General features: G+C 37.9%; 1 protein-coding gene across 4 annotated transcripts in view; it reads right to left on the reverse strand.

Annotated features, from left to right (window-relative positions):
• Positions 1-8,658: 8,658 nt before the first annotated feature.
• Emcn (endomucin) overlaps positions 8,659-25,160 on the reverse strand; it is a 36,800-nt gene continuing 20,298 nt past the window's right edge. For 3 of the 4 annotated variants that reach the window (XM_051185438.1, XM_051185439.1, XM_051185435.1), the window contains 7 exons: positions 23,108-23,197; positions 22,818-22,871; positions 21,267-21,362; positions 17,942-17,966; positions 17,205-17,269; positions 14,032-14,105; positions 8,659-9,168 (listed from right to left, as the gene is read on the reverse strand). In XM_051185438.1, the coding sequence (XP_051041395.1) occupies positions 14,071-14,105; positions 17,205-17,269; positions 17,942-17,966; positions 21,267-21,362; positions 22,818-22,871; positions 23,108-23,197 (365 nt within the window). In that variant the 3' untranslated portion in view covers positions 8,659-9,168; positions 14,032-14,070. The remainder of the gene's footprint in view (positions 9,169-14,031; positions 14,106-17,204; positions 17,270-17,941; positions 17,967-21,266; positions 21,363-22,817; positions 22,872-23,107; positions 23,198-25,160) is intronic. The other variant, XM_051185437.1, reaches the window with a different exon arrangement.

Consider the following 25,160-nt stretch of genomic DNA (forward strand, 5'->3'; position numbering starts at 1 on the left):
GTTAGTTCTTGTTTGTTTTGGATTGTTGTTGTTGATGGTATTGTGTGTAGATTTACCCCGATTTTTCTTTTGGCTTTTGGTAAAGTAGGATTATCTATTGCCTATACTGTTTGAGTGTAGTTAACTTCTTTAGGATGGAATTTTCCTTCTAGTATTTTCTGTGGTGCTGGATTAGTGGATATGTATTGTTTAAAATCTGGTTTCGTCATGAAAAATCTTTTTTTTCTTCATCTGTACTTGCTGGGTACAGTAGTTTGAGCTGGTATCCGTGGTCTCTTAGTATTTGTAGAATATCTATCCAGGACCTTCTGGCTTTCAGAGTTTACATGGAGAAGTCATGTATAAATCTGATAGGTTTGCCTTCATACATTAATTGGCCTTTTTTCTTTGCTGCTCTTTATATTCTTTCTTTATTTTGTTTGTTTGGAGTTCTGATTATTATGTGGCGAGGGGACTTTTTTCATAGTTCACTCCATTTGGTGCTCTGTAAGCTTGTAGTTTCATTGGCATGCCTTTCTTTAGGTTGGGAAATTTTTCTTCTATGATTTTGTTGAATATATTTTTTGCACCTTTGAGTTGGGTTTCTTCACCTTCTTCTATACCTCTTATTCTTAGGTTTGGCCTTTTCATAGTATTCCATATTTCCTGAATATTTTGTGTTAGGGATTTTTGGACTTAAGATTTTCTTTGGTCGATAAACCTATTTCTCTTATTGTATCTTTAGTGACTGAGATTCTCTCCTCCACCTTTTGTATTCTGTTGGTTATGCTTACATCTGTAGTTCCTGATCATTTATTCAGCTTTTATAATTCCAGTATTCCCTCATACTGTGTTTTTTTATTGTCTTTATTTCAGCTTCCAAACCTTGCACTGTTTTAATCCATTTTTCTTCCATTTCTTTCAGGGATTTTCTCATTTCCTCTTTTAGGGTCATTATCATCTTCATGAAGTTGCCTTTAAGGTCTTCTCTTCTGCTTCATCTTTGTTGGGATGCTCAGGACTTGCTGGTGTATAATCCCTAGACTCTTGTGTGTCATATTGTTTTTTTCTGTTGTTGAATGTGTTTTTATATTGTCATCTTCCCATCCCTTCTTCCAGTGGATGCATGTGGGGTCTCTTCCTTTCCTGGCAGGTACAGGTCCAAGGTTCTCTTCTGGTGGGAGCAAGCAGGGTCTACGATGGATGTAGGTAGGTCTGGGAGACTCCCTCTCCTGCGTGGTCAGTTGAGGTAGGGCTAGCATTGCAATGCTAGTAGACTCTGGATGCCTTGATCTGCTATGAGCTAGTTTATGTGCCTGCAGCTGCCAGTCCAGGAGATCCCAAAGAGGGCAAGTGAAAGTTGGCCCTGAGACAGGGACCCATGCTCACCTCTTCCCTGTGCAGTGGCAGAGCCAGCACAGCGATGTCAGCGGACTCTGGATTGCTTGATCCACTCGGAGCAAGTTGATCTGCCTGTAGCCTCCAGACCTGGAGATCCCAAAGAGGGCAAACAGAAACTGGGCTATTGGAGAACTTTAAAGAAAGTTCTTGTTATATCTTGGAGAGGAGAGGGTGAATATATTTTTCTGTAGCAATTACAATTCTTACATGAAATACTTATTCAATTACAACATGATTTTGTGTAGGGTAATGTAGAAGAAACTGCAGCCAGAATACCCAGGCCACATTTGCCCAGACCAGACTGCATGAGCATGATAGGCACGTACTTTCTCCTTGAGTCAAGCCTGCCTCTACATCCAGAGGCTGCTGACTAGGAGACATCTGACCAGAGACACCGGAGAGGAAAGGACAATGCAACAGAGTCAGCCGCATGAGAAGATGGGACCTTGGGAGGGGGTATAAAGGCAGGGTTAACATCCTTAATAAACAAGTCTGCAGAATGCCCTGCTACTCACTGACTCTCAGTGGTGCTATGTCTTTTCACCCCTCCCCCCGAGGGGTGTCTGAGCAGGGCCACCTGAAACCGGTTAAGATATATGGATTGAGCTTTATTCTTGTACATGTAGGCATAAAGTTTTCCTTTCATACATTTTTTAGAATTGCATGTGTTTATTTTTCCTGAAGTATATTTTTCACACTTTTATGAAAAAAAAAAAACCTAATTGATTGCTCATGTGTGTGTTTATTTTTCGGTTCTCTACTCGTTTGACTGTCCTACAAGACTGTTTTTGTTCCAATACCATGCTGGTTTTGCTCTTATGACTTTGTAGTGTATTGGATCAGGTATTGTGATACCTCTAGCATTGCTCTTTTGATTGAAAATTGTTTTGGCTGTTTGGACTTATTTGTGCTATCATATGGATTTTTGGATTACTTTTTTTTTCTCAGTTTATGAAGTATTGCTATTGAAATTTTCATAGGAATGCCCTGACTCTGTAAATCACCTTCAAAAATATAAGCTATTCAGAGTATTAATACTGCCACTCCATGGGTATGGAAGGTCTTTCTAAATCTTACTGTATTCACTTTGTCTCACAATTATTTTAATTGTGGAAGTCGTTTATTTCCTTGTTTAGGGTGTTCTTGGTGTCTTAGAGCCTTGAAGCTATTGTGAATGCATATTTTTTTTTTCATGACTGCATTCTCATCAAGACTGTTAATGGCATAGATAGAAAGGCTATGGATTTTCATAGCTTATTTTATATAGTGTTATTTTTGCTGAAAGTATTTGTAAGATTTGAGAGAATTTTCATGAAGCATTTTGTAACGAGTACTGTTTTTCCACCCACCTCCTGGTATTGTCCTGCCGTCACACCGCCAGCCCCAACCAAATAATGCACAGAGACTCTATATCAGATATAATCCTGTTGTCCAGTTACTAGTTGCTTATTGGCTAGCTCTATCTTAATTATTAACCCATTTCTATGTATTTCCACTTGGTCTTACCGAGAGCAGAGGAATGGCAGTTCTGTTCTCTCCAGGCTCTCCATGCTGACTCCTCCTTACTACTTCCTTTTTCCTCCTTGTCTCCTAGTCCCTACTATCTCCTTTCCTATTGGCCAATAGTTCTTTATTCATTAACCAGTATGAGAAACATATACAGAATGACCTCTCCCATCAGCATTTAGTGTTTTTTTTATTTATATAAAACCATATATTCTCTACTTGTATCCTTTGTAATTGTCTTGTCTTATTGCTACAGCTAGAACTTCATACACTATATTGGGGAAAAAAGTCACAGTGGGCGCTCTTGTCTCAATACTTATCCCAGAGTAGTTTCTTTTATTAGTTATTCCCTAATTATTGTAAGTTGATTATTAGTTTGTTGTTGAGGTATGTTCCCTCTATCCCTAATTTCTGCAAGGTTTATCTATGGAGTCATGTTGAACTTTGTCAAGGGGATGATTATACAATTTCTGTCCCTTAGTCTATGACTTGCATTATTCATTTATTTGCATATATTGAATAAATCTTACATCCCTGAGTTGAAATTACTTGGTTAAAGTGTATGGCTTTATTAATGCATTCCTCAGCTTGATTTGCAAATATTTTGGTGTGTATTTTAATCAATGAAAATAGTCTGTAGCTTTCTTAAGTGTATATGTGCATATACATGTGGGGGGCATTGTTTTTCTGGTTTTAGTATCAGAGTAACACTGGCTTTACAGAATGAGTTTGATAATGTTCGTTATTTTCCATTTATGGAATAATTTGAGGAATATTAATGCTATCCTTCCTTAAAAGTTTAGTAGACACAGAGAAATTTTCACTCTCTATGTTTACTGATGCTCTGTTTAATATGTAAAAAGGAAATGCAACCTCTCTGAATAAATAATGAAAATCTGGGACATATATAAAATGGAATGTTGTCAAGTTCTAAAGAAAAATGAAAATGTAAAATTTTCGGAGGAGTGTATAATATTGAAGCCACCCAGTCTCAGAAAGAAAAATAAATCACACGTTATCCCTCATGTGTAGATCCCAGCCTATAATGTGTACATGCATATATGTAAGTGGGTGTAAGTGTGGATACATTATTAAATGTAGAAAAAATGTAGGTACAACATCCAAAGTGAAGCTCCTTGGCTTCAGAATGGAGGTTTTAACTCTATAGACTTTGGGTCTGGGGCAGTGTTTGTCAGAGTGGTTATACTGACCTGGTTGCATGATGCCTTTATTTATTTATTTATTTATTTATTTATTTATCTATCTATCTATCTATTTATTTATTTTCAAGTTATTTACAGCAAAGTGCCTTTAAATAATGGTAGAACCCATCAGTAAGTGTGTTTTGTCCCAGGGTTTTCTCTGTGGGAAAAGGTTTATTACTACTTTACTCTCATTTCTCTTCATGGATCTTTTTAAGTTGCTTATATATTCTTGATTTAATTTTAGTGGGTAATACATATCAAGTCATTTCTCCACAGCATATTTTTAGTCCTTTTGACTCCTCCTTCTCCCAACAATAATGTCTGGAACAAGAAATAAAAGTGAGCGCCCTCTTTATTTTTCTAATTTGAGATGAAATAATTTAGACTTTTAAACATTTGTGCAAGGGTTAGGTTCCTCATAAATTAGCTCTTTTCTTTTATGATAATTCTCAATAACCTGATTTGATAATATTTTTTATCATGAGTGAATACTGAAATTTTTTCAGCTGCCCCTTTTGGTCTATTGAGATAAAGCACAGTGTTGTCTTCTTTACTTCCTTAAAAGGCTGAGTCATAATGATTGATTTTCAAAGAGTAGACACTTGGATCTCTGGGATTAATCTTATCACCAGAAATTTTTAAAACATGTGTTCGATTTACTAATATTTAGTTAATAGCATTGGCATTGATGTTAATGAGGATTATTTATTTATTCCTTTTCAAACATCTTTTCCTGGTTGGTTGTTTTAGTTAAGACAAATCTCTTCTAATCAGCTGTGAAATGTTTATCTTTTTATTTGATTGTGAATTTACTTTATTGACTAATTTTAATAATAATCACAGTCCATTTATTTTCTTACACACACACACACATACACACACAGCACTTCCAAAATGTCAATGGTGTAAACTTGGCTCATAGCACTGTCAATATTTCTTAGTATTACTTTGATAAAATTTCATTTTATTAAAAAACAATTTAAAATATTTATGTCTACTTAACCCATTTCTAAATGTTAAAACAGTCTTTGGCAGCTTTCAAGTTATTATTAGTGGCCTTTGTTATGGTAGAATTTTTTATTTCATGTCCAGGGATGTACTATTGGGTATTTTTCCATTACTTGATGATATCTGAAATTAGGTGTGATGATATCTGAAATTTATGTTGTTGCATTTTGCGCGCGCGTGTGTGTGTGTCTGTGTGTGTGTGTGTGTGTTGTATCTTGTCGCCTAGATAAAGATTGTCAGAATTCAGGAAATCTGCTAAATGTTCAGTGGATTGACTTAATTCTTTCAAGCCTTGCTATTAAGTTGTGTTTGGGGTTACCCAGAGACTTCCTCACTCTGCATTATTCTAGCACCTCTACTGGGAATGAATATTCTTAGGCATAGTTTGTAGGACTCCAGTCATTTCCAGACTGTACATGATGACTGAGAACGCACAGCATGCAGCACCCATTTCTTTCTTAGCACTTCTTTTGGCCTCACAGAGCTTTCTTTGTGTTGAGAGGTTGTTGCTTTATTATAATAACAGATAAAGTTTCCATAAAGTCTTCTTCCATCAAGTTATCTCTTTCTTTGCTCTCCCACTTCATCTCTCCCCACCTTGACCATCCCTTTCCCACTACTTCACGTTCTCATCCCCGTCCGCTCCCATACGTCCCTAGTTTACCCAGGAGATCCCATCATTTCCCCTTCACAGTGTGATCCCTGAATCCGTCTTAGGCTTTTCCTTGTTACTTACCTTCTCTGTAGCTGTGGATTGTAGTCTGGTTATCTCTTGTTTGACATCTAATATCCAGTTATGACTGAGCACATACCATGTTTGCCTTGCTTTGGTAGAATTTTTAATTTCAAGTCCAGGAATATACTACTGAGTATTTTTCCATGGTCTATCTAAATTACTTCTGCCTTTAAAAATGTATGTCAGAACAGAAAATAAATATGTTCAAGCCCACAAAGTCCTAAAACGTGCTCTTTAAATGGGATGAGAAAAGTTCCTAGAGAATTTTTTTTCCCTTTTGTAATCACCTCTCTTTCCCTTACCCCTCCCCCGTTTCTTACTCTTCCTCCTGTTCTCTGCTGTGATTTCACTCTGTAGCTCAAACTGTCCTGGGACACACTATGTAGCCCATGCTAGCCTTGAGTCTTCAGTTATCTTCCTGCCTCAGTGCCCCAAGTTCAATGATCACGCACAATAGCCACCACATCCTGCTCCCAGAGAAGTTTTAAGGAACAATTCTGGGGATTCTCCATCCCAGATTCTTAGCTCAGGGTACATATCAGAGGTGCAATTCATCATGTGGTGATTATCTTCTATATTAGCCCTGATATGGTTTGTTTTGTCAGTATTCCACAATCACTCCTGTGTTACAGGTGTGGTCCTCAATTTGCTGCTTTGGGAGGTGGTTGAATATTTAGCAGTTAAGACCTAATGGGAGGTACTGGGACCATGCCCTTGAAGGTGGTTCTGGGTTCATTCTCTTTGGTCTCCTGACCATGAGAGCTGAGGTATCCCTCCTTATGCTTTTCTGACATGATGTGTTGCTTTGACACAGTCAAATGGTACCAAGTGGTCAAGGACTGTCAGCTTTTCTCTTTAGAAGTTGACTCATCTCATGTATTGGTGTAGTGATGTAAAAATTACACAATCACTGATTGAGATCATAGCAGACCCTTAATATAATATTCACACTGGTTTAACAATCCCCAAGGGTATCACAGGAGAAAAAAAATCTGTGGATAACTAATTTTTTTGGTATAAAATGATGACATATTTGCATATAAACACTACATATTTCCCATACACTTAAAATTATTTTCAGATAATAATACAACAGTACTTAATGTAATATAAATGCATAAGCAGATGCCATGCTGTATATATAGGGAACAAATTCAGCACAAAACAGTCAACACATGTATTTAGCACTTATATCTACAGTCAATGTAGATATAAGTCTTTTCCTAATCTTTTCAGCCTGGAATTGGTAGAGAATGGAAGCTGGCAATTCAGAAAATTGTATGACCTCTTAAAATACAACTTGTATATGTGTGTGTACACCTTCAGCATTTTGTCATAGCCTGGGACATCAGCATCCCAAGCCCTGGCATTACTGACATGTACAATCATGCTTGGCAGCCAAACTATAACTTTTGAAACATACTTTGTTTTCATTTTACAGTATCATGATATCATATCTATGTTTCTAGCTTTTGTCTCTTTATAATCTCTCTCTTTATCATCTATCTATCATCATCTGTCTACATCTATTTATTATGGGTATCAAACTTAGGGTTTCATGCATGTTAGGCAAGTACTGTACCATTGAGTTGTACTCAGTGTTCATCACCTATAAAATCTTTTTACAAGTAAAGTCTGTCAGAGAAAAGCCAGAAAAAATAAACATGTCCATCACTGAGGTTTAGAGGATGTCATAAGCTGATTCTCATAGACTTACATATAGATGATAGGGAGGTAAGGATGTGTTAGCCATATGCAATGTGATATTATAGTTCAACAAAGGGGGATATAAATGTCTGGTTTTGACAGCAATAGTAGTTAGTGTGTCAGCCAGTAGCACCCATGTGTTCTCAGATCACAACACCTGTTATTTAACTCTTATTGATGTTTGGATTGTTGATAGAAATAAGTTCATATTATCATGTAGCACAAATATATGAAAGACTTTGCTTTTGATCAATGACATCTGAACTATATGTCATTACTAAAACCTTATAATAATATTAGGCATTAAAATAAATCAATATATCATCTATTTTTTAAAAAAACTTTCAGCTATGATATTATTGACTTGAAACTAAATACTTTATCATTTCCAACACTGAGGATGGTTTATTAAAATACAGAGTTGAGTTTACTTTGTAGACTGTTGCTACAGAATTGCCTGACTATTTCCAGAAATTCACTGTTATCAGTTTGACCTTTAATAAATATTTGACACTTTGGTTGTTAGTTTAAACCTTTATGATCAGGTCTTAATCTAGAATGATCAAGTTAGTAATAACAATGTTTATAAAAGTTAGAGACAAGACATTAAAGCTGAAGTAAAGAGTTTGTTTCTTTACTATACATATATTCAACAAGACTTTTTGCTGAGGAGCTCATCAGAGCAATCTGGAATAAAGACAAATGCCCCCTGTTGGGTGTGATGCAACCAGTGTCTAGCACTTTAGAGTCTTTTAACATAAAAGGTGTCCCCGAGGTGAAAGCTTATGTAGCACAGATACTTGTTCTCCCTTTTTAATTTTTCTTCCCACCCCATTTTTACCCTTCTCATAGAAAAATAAAGACATTTCCATCAGAATTGTATATATGCTTGCTTGATATTTTTGATTAGGTACACTCAACTATCAGGAAGGCAAAATCTAAATGACTGTATGATTCTAAAGCTGAAAGGGTTCAAATCCATTTCAGTGAAAGAAAACACCTGTAAAAACCACAAAAAAGACTAGAAGTATCAGCCAGCAGTAAAGGGAAACAAGTTGGTTTTTCTCATTTGTCATTCATGCCATGTAACAAGAATGCCAGCGCCATACCATAGTCTTGAGTACAGCCATTATTTATTAAAAGTAACACATGAAAACATGAGTAACATACCTGTATGTACAGAGGAACATGATGTGATTTCTACTTAGTATCTAACAACACACTTGTAAAATCTCCCTGCATTAACATAGTGGAGAAACAATAAATACTAACACTAATATAAGAACACAAAGCAGATAGGCAGGTCTCCATGGATCAAGGCAATAAACCCTGGAAACTTTAAACTCAGCTATGGCTTGTCTCCTGGGAGCCCACCTGTCCTGGGCTGAAGGGTTGCTGCTCACAAAATTTCCTCCTAGAAATGTCCCTGAAAACCAGAGTCATTTGATTTTCTGTATCTTAGAAAGGAGATATCTAGAACTCTTTATGTTTCTGTCAGGTTGTGGTATGTCTTTCCTTTACTGGGATGGGCAACTGGTGTAGACTGGTGAGGAGACTGTGAGTTGGGACTGGTTCCTCGGGACTCTCTCCTTTCCACCCTTGAAACTTAGAAGCTGAAGATTAAACCTGTGAACGACAAAAACAACCAAAGCTCAGATCTAAAGAAGCGAAGAACTCAGTGGTAGTGAGGAAGATTAGGTCTTGGCAACAAGTGTTAGTGACTTCCTTAAGTTACTGTCATAAACTGTGGTCACATGAATGTCACACACACTTCAGTGTGACCATTCTGAGCAGAGAATGAGTTTCTTTTCCAACTGGCCCTCATTTCATAATCCCATCTCTGCTATCATTGTCTCGATTCACATAAGCACACAGACCAGAAGTGAGGGTGGCATCATCAATACTGTTCCCACTGTTTCCCAGCCCACATCCAGTCAATTGACACATCTTGATTTCCTCTCAAACAGTGCTAGGTACTGAACCCCAAGTTTTGTGCAGCTAGACAAGTACCCCACAGCAAAAGCCCCAGGTTCATGGTTTCTATGTCCTGGGAGTGGTGCCCAAAGTCTATGCTAAGTCTTAGGGTGCAGAAGTAGGGGAGGGCATCATTGATGTCTCTGCAGAGCATCCCAGGTGGCTGAGCACATGGGAGAGCAGAAGGGAGATGGGAATCTACTGGAGAGGGAACAAGAAGATGGATGCAAATGGGATAAACACACCAAATGGAATAAGCTAGAATCAGAAAGACAAAGTGCACGCCTGCTCTTTTTTGTGAACATTTTGTGTTATATAGATGACACAAAAAGTAAAAATGAGGTTGTCTTAGGGAAGGAAGGAGAGGAAAGAAGGAGGAGGAGACAGGGTTGGATGTAGGATATAAATATGTATATATATATATATATATGTATATAAACATATATATATATGTTTATATATATATATATATATATATATATATATATATAAATGGTCAAAGTGTATGAATAAAAATGTCTATGGAACCCATATACCAATAAAGATGCTGGCTGTAGCAGGAGCTCTGTGTGATGACAATGCATATCTTGAAGTCATGCCACCTTTGCTAGCTGCTCCTTATATGAGAATAGACTCAGTAAATGATGACTGAATACATTTATACCTGCCAAGGAGTACAAACATGTAAAGAAAAATGTGCACGATGGCACATCACACAGCCCTGGTTCTTTGATTATAGTGGCATTCAAAAGTAAGTATAAGAATTTTTTTGTTTGATTTTTTTTTGAGACAGGTTCTCTCTGTGCAGTCCTGGCTGCCCTGGAACCCTGAAACTCAACTCTATAGATCAGGCTGGCCTTGAACTCACAGAGGTCCCCCTGTCCCTACCTCCCGAGTGCTGTGATTAAAGGCGTGCGCTACCACCACCTACGCACAAGATTTTTAAATCAATTACAAAATTTCAAAAAGCTATTTTTGAGTATGGTGCCAACTATTTTGAGGATAAAATCACCTTTGCTCTCACAGCTGGGATCAAAGTGAACTCTAGAGGAAAGGTTGAAGCTAACGTAAGTATGAAGGCCTCTATGGTGGTTATCTCGGTCATCAATCTGACTGGGTCTGGAATCAAGTAACTAAGAGATAAGCCAGTCGGGATACCCGTGAGGATTTCTCTTATTTGATATGAAAGAACCACTCATAAATCGGGGTCCCACCTTCTGGTAGCAGTACAAATAAAAGGTAAGCTGAGAGAGAAAGCTGTGCTTTTTGCCTGCTTGCCTTAATCATGCTGCAGCTGCCCCTGCATCCCTTCGCTGATATCAGAGCCCTGCTTCTTTAGGCATCAAATATGGCCTGCAGATCAGGAGTCCCCCAGGCCTTCATCCTCACACACTGAACTGCTGGGTTCCCAGGCTCAAATGTGAAGGCAGCCATTGTTGGAGTAGCCCGCCCACACCGTGTATGCTAATGGAACAAATCCCCTTTCCCCTTTTAATATATATTTGTTTTATAGATACTGTTCCTCTCGAGCACCCTGACTAGTAAATACCCCAATGTGACACTAAATCTGCAGTGTAAGGGTACTAAATTCTGGAGCCCTGTCAACCTTCCTATTGTTATAAGCATAGCAGGTGTTAGGATAACTCTGAGTGGGTGAGTCAGCATCTTTCTGTAATTGTTCTCTATTTCTTACGTAAGATTTTATTCTCCCAGTAGATAATGCTTTGTGGAAGTCAAAGATCACAGCTCAAAAATCTTTTGGAATTCCTGTCTTCCCTGTCAATTCATATTAAATGTAATTACCTGCAAAAAGGGTAGATGATCAGCAATGAAACAGAAAGCACTAAATATATCTAGAATGTTCATTTCAGGTGAAACATTGTAATGTGAGTGATTGTTTGTGCATTGTTGTTGCATACAGATTCAGAAACTTCTTCGTTTCCTTCCCTAATTGTGATGAACTCATTGCAATTCATTATGAATCTCTGCGTTGATATCTGATTTAGAGTTGACAACCTAGAAATTACTCACTGGTTATTAAGTTCTAAGTACAGTGACAGAAATATGTAACACAAATAGATGGTACAATTGGCAGATGTCAAACTTGTTTCTTCCCACGCCTTTCTGATCTTTATTCTTCAGAATATGGTTATGCAATCTTAAATTATTCAGAAGAGCAACAAGAGTTGTATAGCTTTGCAAATCAGAAGACAAGAAATCATAGCCCAGGAATACATACATACATACATACATATGTTTTGTATGGTGTGGCTGTATCTGTTTAGGCATGTTGGCACGTAAATGGGTGTATGTGGAGGACAAAGATAGATGGTGTCTGCCTTGATCACCCTGGTGTACTGAGGGATGCTTTATCACTTGAGCTCAACTTAACCTAGGGCTAGTTAGCTTGCTTGCTTCCGGAGCAGTCTGTTTTCTCAGAGTTAAGACTGCAAGGGGATTGCTCCATTCATCACACATTTACATGGGTCCCAGGAATCCATTATGTCCTGACGCTAGTGCAGGAACACTTAACACACTCTGCCTTCTCCCCAGACTCATAGGAAAACATACTTCTTTGGTTTCTAAATATTATCATATGATTACATCATTGCCCCTTCTTTCCCTCCCTCCCAAACCTTCCCTATCCTATTCTCTATTTCAAATCCATGGCTTATTTTCGAACTAATTGTTGTTAAATGCATATGTGTATATGAGTATATATGTATCACTGAATATGTAAGTACAATTGGCTCAGTCTCTATAAACAACTTATGTGCATGCCTTCAGGGCTGACTGGTATTGGATAACCAATTGGTGTGCTCTATCTTGGGAAAGATTATTTGTCCCACTCTTAGTATCCTTTATTGCCTACAGTTCTTTGTGTAGGGTTGAGGCCTCCTGTTGAATGGGGGTTGGATAATCCCCCCACCCCGAATCTCTCCCCGACTCAGGCATTCCTAAGGAATGACACAGTCCACTCTTCCTTCATTTGGGTGATACTCCCTAGTGAATCCAGTCCTCCTGCACCTGAGTTAGGCAAGGCTGCATAGTATAATGACAATTCGAAGGACACAGGAACAATGCTGACAGACCTCTATATGTCTGTCTGTCTATCTATCTATCTATCATCTATCTATCAATCATCTATTGATGTATGTATCTACTATCTATGTATCTATCATCTAATCTCTCTCTCTCTCTCTGGATTTGTGGCAGTGCCTCATGTAGAGCACTCTGGCCTCAAACTTACTATGTGTCATATGTGTGAGCATGACTTTGAACTTCAGATATTCCTGTCTGTACTCCCTAGTGCAGTATACACTATCTTGTTTTACATAGTGATGGAGGTGGGACCTGACACTCCTCACCTCAGACACGCTAACTCTGAGTGATGACCAGCTTGACCAGGCCAGTGTCAAACAAAAATGGGCTTATTGGTTCATTTGCTTTTCATTGTTTATTCCGAAGAATACATTTTCTATATAGTCTATAAAATAGCAAACATTAACTGCAACATCATTTAATTGGTGCTTCTTGCAAGAACTGAATCAACATCAGAAAGTCTTCAAGTCTGCTTCTCAGAAAACCAAAGGCAACTTCATATGGAGCAATTCCAGAACAGCCTTGGTGGAAGATAAGAACTGTCTCTGCATTGCACTGGCTTCTGGTCCAGGCCAGGAGCATTTTGATTAAAAGGTCACATGTAATTAATGCTTTTGAGGACTTCCATTGCTTTTGGGTGAACAATTATTGCAGTGTGAGAGTTTTCATTTCTCTCTGATCTCCTTGACCAGAGGGGAGGCCGTGTTCCTCAGCTGGTCATATAACAAAAACAAGTCATTGTGTTTAGTAGGGAATTAAGAAACTTTAAGTGAGACTGCAGTTTTGGTGACCCTGTTGGATCAGTTTTGTGCATATAGCAGTGGTTCCTAGATCTAGAGAGAAAGCACCTCTGGTTGTGGTCCCTATGGCAGGAAGATGATTGGATGTGGCCCCTATGGCAGGAAGATGATTGCATATGGTTCCTATGGTAGGAAAATGTTAGGTCTTCCATGGGGGCTGGACCACCAGCTCTGAGTATGCCTATGGCAGGGAGGCACATCTTTAACCCCATGCAGCTTCTGTATGGTGTCCTTCCCTACAATAAACTACAGGTCTGTCACCACTGTCCATGTCTCCTGTGAGTTGTCATTACCCTATGGAACCTTGCCTAATCCAGGAGAACTGAACTCCAAGGAAGCATTTCCATAATCAGGGAGAGCAATCTGTCTCATTCCTTAGGCAGGTGGTGGAGGAGGGTATACTGGAAAAATGTTCTACAGTCAAGACAGGAATCATTTTTTTTTCTGGTAGATTTTCTTATAGTTTGTTTTTAGACAAATAGTCAGTGATGTTCTCATTGACACCAACCATTAAATGTTCAGGGTTTAAAAGTCTATAAAATAATCTGAGGTATAGCCGGCTAAGGAAACAGGAATTAATGAGTATATCTGTGAATGTAATTAGGAAACTTACATATTTCTTGCCCAGGTATGGGCAGGATCCATCACACTGTCAGTTCTTGGTTTTCCCCTGTGCAGAGTGCTCGCCTGAGAACAGAGGAGAGGTTTGATCTATGTGCTCAGAGAGATGAAAGATGAAAATGAAGTTCCCTGGATTTTCATTGTTTTCAAGCAAAGTTCAATTTTTCTGCAAGATTGTCATGAAAACCACAGCTCCCCTTTTGGTATTGCCTGGAAATTATTTGTTAAGATTTATGAGCTTTCTTTGGCCATCATATATTTCTACCAAAAAGGACCCTTGCTAAATATCCCCCTGAAGGTGAGAGTATGGGGAGATGCTAGATGGTTCATTATAGACTCTTGTTAGGTGAGGTGGCTTTTCCTAGGCATACCCACACCATATATTTGAAGTGCTGTTTTATCCAGAAGGTATTCTTGGGTCCAGAGCAAAGAAGACTGTAGTGAACTATACTTTCAGTAGCAGACTGCTTGAGAAAGAACATATCCAACAGAATCAGGGAGTATGGATGGATGAGCATGGTGACCCAGCCAGAGAATGAGAATTTGGAGATAGGAAACTGTTAACATTGGGGAAATGACAAGAAATTTAATCACAATCCCTAAAGCATCTGAAAACAAAACAAAACAAATTTAGCATGTACTGGAATTCTCCTTGAAAGTATGAGGTTTTAAAGGTTTTTTGTTTTTGTCTTTTTTTTTTCTTTTTCTTTCTTGGAAACATTTGTTTATTGTCATCTACAATGACATACTTTATTTTGAGATAAAATCCCCGAAATTCTATAGTGAGACAATGGCTGCTCCCCAAACCATGTGTGGCTCCTGAAACTCCAATTTCATTGTATTACCACTGATGCATATTAATTAAACTGTATGCCTTAGACCTTGAGGAAAATAATTTTAGCTATAACAATCTTCATTTATGGTTTGTAAGTGGTCTGATGTCTCCTTTATCAAAAGATTTTTTTTTTATTTAAATCTTTTGAAATGATTATATGCTGATGGTAGAAAACTGAGTTAAACTTATAAAATTATATTAAATTCCATCATTTCAGGCTCTATTCTAGTTAGATTTTAGGCTCTACTCTAGTTAGATTTTAGGAAAGATATTAGCATTGGTCCTGGAACAAATATAATTTTAAAAATGAAATTTCTTACAAGTGTGGTGAGAAAGATTTTATGAACAAGATATGTTAGAATAAGCTTGAAGGGCAATCAGAAGACATTTAGTTGGAACATTGAAGCCACCAAGTCCTGGTCACAATAGACTTTAATCAGAATTCTGAAGTCTAAGGACCATTTGGAGGTCATTATACTTAGCTTCTTAATTCTAGGTTATTAATATCTGTTCTGAACCACCAATTTCTATCTCATCCAGGCATTTTCCAATGGTAATCAGCTGTATTGGCCTTTGGGATAATGTTGAAAGCAGTGTGGCTCCCAAATCCAACTGGGAAGAAATGAAAGTACTGTAGGAAGGTTTCAGGTTTTTTTTTCATTTCTTTTTGATGGGGGAGGGGGAGTGATGGTGGTGGTGGTGTGTGTGTGTGTGAGAGAGAGAGGGGGAGAGAGTTCTCTTGAGAAACATATAAATGAGAGTTGTCATTTTCCTAGAAATGGGGTGGTAGAGAACTTCAAGTGCTATTTATTATAGTCAACTCCTTGCAAATGTCACGTGGAGTTCCTGCACAACACCTCATCCCATGACTCCAGAGCCAAGGAGATGATAGTGGTTTGTTTAAACTCTGGAGGAAGGCAGGGCAGCACATGGAGTCACTGTGATGTTTCTTGGCTCAACACAGGCAGACTCTTGAGGATTTCTCATGATTAGTGGTATTCTCATGTTCAGGCTCTCTCATGTGCTAACCAATACATATTTAGGTGGCTTACTCAATTTCCCACTCCTTTCTTTGATTTTTAGAACAAGCTTTGCTATATAGTCATTGCTGATGAGTAGCCAGGAAAATCCTAGGCTTGGATTCACACTACTCTATGGGTGAGCTTTGTTGTTTTGCCTTGTCAGACAGGGTTACTCCTGAGAAAGAAAATAGATTGGATATAGAACACATGCACCAAAGAATATTAAAGATTAAAGAATAAAAACCAGATTTCTCTAAAAAAAAATGGTGGAATGAGAATATTATTAAAGGGAGAGCAGTTGATTAGCATGGCTCTGGGTTCCATCTCCAGTAAAGAGGGAAAGGGAGAGGATTAAGGCATATTATGTCTGTGTTATTTTGGGGGCCCTGGCTCTTTTAGTTATGTGATTTTCTATGATACTTTATTTTGCTTGGAGTATCCTACGTGGCAATGAAACAACATTAAACTTTTGATATGTTGCTTTTGGTCTATGACATTACTTGGAGCCTATTTTTTGCAAAATTGTTTTTAACACTGAAAATGTTTATTATATAGCTCTTCACTCTAGTGGAACCATGTAACTTGTTGTTTAAAATAGAGCTATATGGACTACTTCATAAAACTTAGAAACTGTTTTTAATTTCTCTGTTTGGTGATATCAGTGCTTTAGATATCAGTCTATTTGAACAAAAGGAAAATAACCAACAATTTTTCAAAGCAAGCTTGCATCTTATTTGATATTGATCTTGACACAAACACATCTAAAACAAATCACATCTGCATTTTGCAAGAATTTTACATTTCAAATTGAGTAAACTATGGATAAATAATTAAAAGCTAAAGAGTAGATTATGTCAACAGGAAAATTTATGTTTCTTGGGAAGTTAGTCAAGATTGTGTGAAATAACGTAGATCATTGTTTACATTTTAAATGACAAATCATGACTCCAAATGACTACATAGACACACACACATCCCTTGCCCCAAAATGAAACAAAACATCAGGAATAACTTTTGAAGCCCTGTAAAATTTTCTGGTCTTTTAGCCATTTCTGTAGAACAATGGAAGTGTCTAGTCCCCACCCATTCATTAGATTAGATGCCATACATCTGCCAAAAGCAACACAAATTTATGAAAACGACATTTTAAGGATCACCTCCTCTTCATAGCAGGGACTGCATTTATCAAGAGCTTCAGCTAAACTATTACCTAAGTTCTGCCTTGGGATGTGTTTCATGCAACTAAAACCCAATGCTGTAGTTAGATTGCCGTCTAACCACTTGTCTTCTAACTAAATGGGAACTTACCAGACTCGTGCGATATTGTTTTAACAGTGAGCAGCTTCACACTCTCTTTATCGGACTGAGGCCTGTTTGATACAGAAATACTTGAGTTAACACCATAGTCATGTGTAGTGTGCCTGCACCAGGAAGCAGATTTGACCCAGAGTGAAGAAAGCCACAGGCAAAGCTTTTTTTTTTAAAAAGTCTATGTCAAACTCCATGTCCCCTCTCTACAAACATAGGCTTGTGATGGGGCCTTTTCCAGTAGTTTTTGAAGTAAGATGGTAGGTCCCATCACTGCCATGGTAGCAATTATCAGTTTAGTTAAACATCACCTACATCGTGAAGATGAATGTTGCCATTTCTAAATTGCCCCTGTGTTCAATTCTGAATTATGAGGTAGAAGACACAGAAACATTTGTGAACTTTCTGATCACCCAGTGAGGTCCAGGGACTTTCATTTTTTATTAGATCTCAAGATTGGAGTGTCTGAACCAACTATTTTAGAAAGATGTTCCCATGTTGTTTTCCAAAACCTAGCTGCTTCCCTTGGATACTCATGAGAGCCTCCACTTGTAAGAAGGGTAAGCAGTCAAGAGTCATTATTTTTATAACAGTTACAATTCAGTGAAATTAAAAAACACTATCACAAATGAAGGGTACAATCCAGGCTAACAAAGAAAAGTTGAAAACTGTTCTCTATGTAGATGACAGAATTGGAAAGTCTGGGGAGTAAAAAGCATTGACCCAGCCCAACTTACTGATCATTCCCATTTTCCGGAGTGCCTAGAAGAGAAGACAGTTGTTATTAAATGTGAGACCTGGGCTTTCTGGTAGAACCAGTTTTAATTTTAGTTACCTACAGACATTCCCCCTGGCGTGGTTAACACTCAACCCTTGCAGTCCTTGTTAAACAAACTACAAGGAACTTGGTTCTGGTTTAATTTTTACCATATAGCATCACTTTACTCTGAAAATGTACCAGTAGGTTTGTTTATCACACGGACACTAGAAACGTCCATATATGTGATATCTTTGAGAAACTTCCTTTCAAAGTATCAGTTGCCTTTTTCAACCAGAGAACAGACTTTTCGGTTTTCCTTTACAGATTGCATTTCCTTGGGAGACAAATATTTGTGGCGAGTGAGAGTGGAGTCATCCTTTCTGTTGAGTTGTGTCCCCATGATTCAGCCTTGCAAGAATGACCTTGCAAGTGCCACTGAAGGTGCTAGCTTTCCAAATGTCTGATAGAAACCTCTTGGGTTCACTATGAGAATGGTCCACGTTGTACATTTATGGCCTCCCTGAAGTGCATATTAGGCTGTTTAACTCCTTTGTTTTTTGCTCATGATAATATTTCATTCCATTGGGATCCAATGGCACTTTCTCTTCATGTCTAATCTAGCTCATCCTTGGAATGAATCTCTGATGTATATCTCTTCTGCCTTTGAGTGTCATTATTTTTATAAAGACCTCGAATAACATTAACATTTAGGCTTCTTCTATTTCTGTTGTCCAACCCAAGACATCCAACTAGATCTTTAATTACCTAAGATTAACCTGTTGTACCTCATGCAGCTCACTAATGATGTCTAACCATGTCTTTCTCCACTAGCAGGGTCCAGCAATATGTTTTTATTACAAGTGTCAATTGCAATATTATTGTGATGCTCATAGCCACCCCCTTCAGGGTGAGCTGATAATGTTTGAATGCATGTTTTAGTGTTTTTACTTAGTGTATGGTAACAGTGGGTTAAGTAGCAGATAGATACCTGCCAACAAACATTCTGCATATATGCTCATGTTAAAGCTCAATCTATGGCAACCATTATTCAGATAAACTTAATTTACAACTTCTGATTCATGTTGTCTTCCAGAGAGCAAAGTGGGCTTATTAATTTTCTGAATGTAATGAAGTCTCCTCCACATACTTAAAGAGTGATTAACTGCAGGTGTTTAATGGTGCTAATTTAAAGATAAAAATGCTGGAAATTCTGTGTGGAAACAAAGCTAACAGTAAGTAAATAGATATGGCTGATTATCTAATTTCCACACTTGGCTTTAGAACATCATATATCTCCATAATAACGCTTTAGAGTGGCAGGGATTTATTCATTTAGAGTTAGCTTTAATAGAAACTGTCACTTTTAACCTCATGCATTTTCAAAGTTTTCCAGTTAAACAACTCTTTTGCAGTGCACAGTATTTCTTATAAGTGGATTTAACATATTAATTTTTATCCATCTCATAGACTCAATACCCACAGGCTTCAACTGTATTCCAATAGAAATAGGATTGGTGGCTTAAAAATGGGTTGTGGAGGGTGGGGAGTTGGTTTATGCAAATACTATTTCCACTGGAAACTGGATAAGAAAATATCTTTCAGACATTATGAGGTTCATTCACTCACTCCTAAAGGAAAGCACATTGTTTTCTGTTTCTTTTTTTCTTATTTCCTACCCCGAGCTCAAGTGAATGCCACTGTTTTGGTCTGCTAACTTCCTTTTGCTGTGATGGTCTGTTTCAACTGTCTGGGAGATGCACAGTCAGTAGCTGGCCTAAACCGAATTCATTAGTGTCCTGGGGTAAGAAAGTAACTGTGCAGCTTATAAACCTCATAAAAAAAATAAACCTTCTTAATAGCTTAAGAGGCTTAGGTAGCATTTTGTTAGTAAAATAGTTAGAATGTAAATAAAGGGAAAATCTATTTCACTGGCCATTTTAAAACTTTATCTTCTTTTCTTCCATTTTTAAAAAATTTTATATTCCAACTACAGTTCTCCCTCACACCCCCTTCCCCTCCACCTCTAGCCCTCTCCAAGTCCACTCCTCCTTATTGGTAAGGGCTCCCATGAGGTGTCAACATAGTCTGGTATAATAGGTTGATGCAAGGTCAGGCCCTTCTCCCATGCATTGAGACTGAGCATGGCACCCTACCATAGAGAATAGGTTCTAACAAGCTAGCCCAAGTCTAGACCAGGTCTATCAGGCAAAATGCAAGGTGGAGTTGTATGTGGTTTCTGGTAGGGCAGTTATTGCTGGGCTCACAGGTAATATAGGTACAGAGCAAGTAAAAATTCTACAACACCAGGAAGAGTAAAAATTGAAAGTCTAATCTGTTCTACTTAACGAAGTGGTAAGTTATCAAAGATACAATAGACTATTGTTGATTGAATCCTATAGGGCAAGTTGCATGTGTGTTCTAAAAGCCAAGTTGTGGGTAGGCTTGATGTTCCAAAGTGACAACTATGGACAAACGTATAAAAACCTGAACTTCATAACACATCCGGGGCAGACATCAGGGAATGGCTCATGAATTGGAATTCATGTGGTAGAGGGAATAGCTGAGCTAAGTAAGCAGAGGGAGGTGTGGCCAAAACTTCAACTCAAAAGCCAGCACCACCCTTGAACCAGGAGAACAACTGCATGTAAAAGGAAGGAGCATGAAAGAAGGGGAGAGGTTTGTTTAGAATAATCCATTCATTAGTTGAGGAAATGTACTGTTCTAAGCTGATTATGATGACAGAGAATTGATAATGATGGACTCTATTAGATGAGGGAATGTCTTATCTTTATAAATGATCTACTCTAAAATATTAATTTAATCTACTCTACAATAGAAGGTTTCTTTAAAGAAAGGATAAAGTGCATAATACCATCACAGAGATACCTGTGTTGGAAAGAAGTTGAGCCTCCAAGGAGGAGAATAGTTCCCAGAGTATGAGTCTTGAGATTATGGGCTTTGAAACTAAGTTTCCACACACCTCTGCTTACTCTCTGCCCCAGACCATACATCCTATTGCACATCATCTTTGGAGTGTACACTGTCCTCATGGTTGAGGCTATTCATGAGAAAGAATTGATCTATATTCACTCTACTACCAGATCTTTATCATCACTCCTTACTTTGAACAGCATACAGAGAATTTCTCCACCTCATCTGCCTGTTCTTTGTGACTGGTGACATGGTATCATCACTGAAAATCTCTCTCTTTTTGACAGTTTGAAGTTCAAGGGTGCACTAAGCAAAATCACATTATACTTTTGGGAAAACAAAACGAAACAAAGCAGAAGGTCATTACTCACCTGGGTCTCTCTTCCAGCACATGCGATACAAACCCACCAGAGTAAACACCAAGAGTGTTATAACAATCAACGCAATAACCACGGGCAAAATAATACCTGAAAAGTATTGGAGAGGTCATCAGCTGGAGTCATGCTGGTTCTATACAAACAGACCATGCTGGACAAAACATGTATGCTTCCTTCTTTAAACAACACTCTGTCAAAACACTAATACAGTTTGGGCAATAATTAATCTGATTTACAGATTTGCTCTGCTTGTCATTTCTGACATATCCACTTGATGTCACTCTTGTAGCCTTTCTTAAACTTCCAGACCTCAAGGAGGTGGCTTCTCATCTCCCTAGAGACTGGAGGCACATGGAGAGAGGAGACTAGAGGTAACAGTTCTCTAAATTAAATTTAAAACTGCAATCATTCATTATATTCTTTTGTATTTTATAATGAGGTGACTTTAAAAAGATGCAGCTTCTAATCTTAAGGCTGAAAGTTGTGTCTTTGCAACATGTTCCCTTAAAACTAGGAAATGTGTAAAAGAACATGAGTAGACTGATTGGATAGCATTTTAGAAAGGCTAACAATGTGATTAAAAATAGGTGTGCACACATGCAAGGGGTGTGCTGCTATTGTGAATTAGGAGAAGGTTTTCTGTTTTGCTTAACGAGAAGGACTTTTTGCATTTTCAGTGATGACTCACTGAAAGGGTAAAAGTTTAGTGACTTAAAGCAAAATAATAGTGAGAGGGAGAACTAGTGAGGTGTTCCCATCTACTAGCTTCTCTGCTTCTCACCTATTTATCAAGGGGCAATAATATTTTAATTTATTAGTAAGGTAGCTTCCATTTCACTATCAAGTCAAAGTTAAAGCACACTTTAAAATAGATCATTGGGTGACGTTATTTCCTCCTCAAAATGAAAATGTCAATTCTTTCTGTGATACCTTATTTAATGAGATGGTTTCACCGAAACGGAAGATAATCATTTGGAATTGCAGCTTTTTTTTTTTTTTTTACATTTATCTTACTGTTAATTGCGAAGAGAACAATTGAGCTATTCTTTATTCAGACAGCACAACTCTAAGGCGGTATATTGCTTATACATGTCCAGGTTAAAATAAAATTAATTGCCATTGCCATGACAGAATTTCATCAAGGTGAAAAAAAATCCTGGCTGTTTTTACAATTTAATTGCTTTAAGAATATTTAATTGGAAAATGAAGATGGATATGTTGAAGGCAAATGGCACGATGATGTGGATAAAATTTATTAGTATGGTGATTTTGCCTTAGCTGAATACAGTTCCATTAAGCCATTATTTGTCCTTTCTGGTAATTGCTTACCACTAAGAAGAGAGTGAAAACGAAAAACAAAAAGAAAAGAAAGAAAGAAAATGGCCACAGTGTGGTAATGAAGATCAAATGTGTGGGGGATTTTTATAGTTTGAACTATAATGGAACTGCAGCCTGGGTAAAGATGGAAAAGGCTGCCCTTCCATTGTTCTTATTTACATGTTCTACATGCCTATTTCAATAAATGGAGATACATATGCTACTCACTGGAGTAAGAGGGGGTGGTTGATGGAGCATATGCAATCTTCCCATCCTCAGTGTCTGTTATTTTGAGAAAGAAAACAAACACGTCACCTTTGATAAATACGTTAATCCATATAATCTTCCCTTTACTCTCATTTAAAGAAATACCCATGATTTATAGTTATGATGTTACAAATGCAAAATTTTCCCTCACTCTGCAAGAGCTATGCTTTGAAAATCAAGACGGATAGAGTTTATTTCATAATGAGCAATAAAGTAGAATAAGTTTCCATCCAGATACACAAAAATCATACCTTGAAGCTGTGAGACGGTTTTTGCAGTTGTTAGGAACACTGAGGGTGACACGTTGGTTTTAGTCAAGGCATCTGGCCGTTGAGTGGTAACTACAGGAAAATCACAAACCCAGACTAAGTTTATGGTATTAAGTCTTCATATTGGATTTCTTTGTAGATTTAAACAGTCTGTATTTTTGAAAGGTCTGGGAAAACACTTTATTTCTGCACAATAGAATATATAAAATGGCAATGTTGAATATGACTTCATGTATTTCTTCTGGAAAAATGATTGACTTTGGCATCATACAAAGTGGATATCAGTATTACATTGTCCAGAGCAATACTGGCCAAGAACATATGAGCATACTCTAGTCCTCAGGGCACAGAACTAAAGGCATAAGGTTCATGTGAGATGTTAATCTCTGAAAAGCACTAACCACATTTCAGATATTTTTTACTTTGGGAAATTGTGTTTTGTCCACCACACATGCTTAAAAGAGATGTAAATGCAGAAAATGTTAGGTTTTGTAGGATTTCCCAATAGTTGATGATAACAGGTCATTGTAAAGGCTCTGATGAGAAGTGTGTGGGGGGGGAAGGAAGGCGCAATGGAGACTCCTTGATTTCTCACCATAAAGCTCTGCAGCTATATGAACATCTCCTGTAGGAAAATGGCTATTTGATTGTTTCTCCCCCATTGACCATGACCTTTTTTCCTTCAAGGAAAATGCTTTTGCCATATTCCAATCAGAAGACTAAGCAGATTATTATTATGAATAAAAATTATCAAAAATTTAAAACATAAGACAACATGCCTTAATTTATATATATATATATATATATATATATATATATATATATATATATTAATACATGACATGTCCATAAAGGGAAGAAAATACAAACATTGAATGCTTTATAATTTTGTCACACTTACTGTGAAATGAAAGTAAAGACGTAACTTAGAATTTCTGAAAATGAATTCTTTGTCTCTTGTGGCAGTAAGTTCTCTTTTATCGTAGTTGCTGGCTCATCTTTCCACAAAACTCCCAGAGTACAAGACTGAACTCTCCCCATCCCTCCCACTCATGTCCTGCCTCAACCTGAGTGCACCAAAGCAAGGCCGACTGGGTCGCTACACTGAGGCATTCCTTCAGCTAAGACCCGTTAGGAGTTCTGAGGCCCTGTATAATTGCACCAGAGATTGATATTTCTGGGGCTGCCATGGCTGCTCTTTCCTCCTGTGCCACCCACAGCACAGCACAGACTGCGTGCTCTGTGGGGGAAGAATCATGTTGAGCGGCTACACTGCGCTTGCCAGGCAAGGGATCTGTGGGAGGGAGCTAGATACAAGCCCATAAGAACAAAGAGAAATGTCAGGCTGGTGCACAAAGCAGGCGAAAAAAGGGAATATTAAGTAAAAGAGTGGGAGCTAACTGAAAGCTCAGAGCTGTTAGTTGTGTTTTTCAGCGTCAAGGGCTGCACGGTGATGAATAGTCTTTTGGTTGTTTTGGTAGAGGGCAAGATGGCTGGCTGCATAACCAGTGATTTGGGGATTTACCAACAGGCAGTTTCCAAGACTCCATATCCCACCTCATCTGCTCCTCACGGTCAGTGCAAGAGTTGCTTTAGGAGTGGTTGTTTCTGATTGAAATGACACCACCTAAGCTTCCTGAGTTAAAATGTGTTGACCGACCAGCACCAGGAGTTACTTCTTAACCTTCTTAACCATGACCCAGAAGATTACCACACTGACCTTTCTTATGTGAATGATTCCTGCTGCTGAAACACTTTCAAGTTTCTATTTTTGTTTTACTTTTGACTGGAATTCTTACTTAAGAAATCTTTTCTGAATTCAACACACACACACACACACACACACACACACACACACACACACACACACACTGGAACTTACCTAAACTGTGTGTAATTTGTTGTCTACATGTCTGTTATTTTTCTATTTAATTAAAAAATACTTGTGATGACTTTTGTTAGTGCTCCACAACAATTGATCTTTAGCATGATCAATTTGGCTAACATTATGGCACTTGGATAAACCCACTAATTG

The sequence above is a fragment of the Phodopus roborovskii genome, unplaced genomic scaffold (genome assembly GCF_943737965.1).
Source record: "Phodopus roborovskii unplaced genomic scaffold, PHOROB, whole genome shotgun sequence".
In the NCBI taxonomy this organism is placed as follows: domain Eukaryota; kingdom Metazoa; phylum Chordata; class Mammalia; order Rodentia; family Cricetidae; genus Phodopus; species Phodopus roborovskii.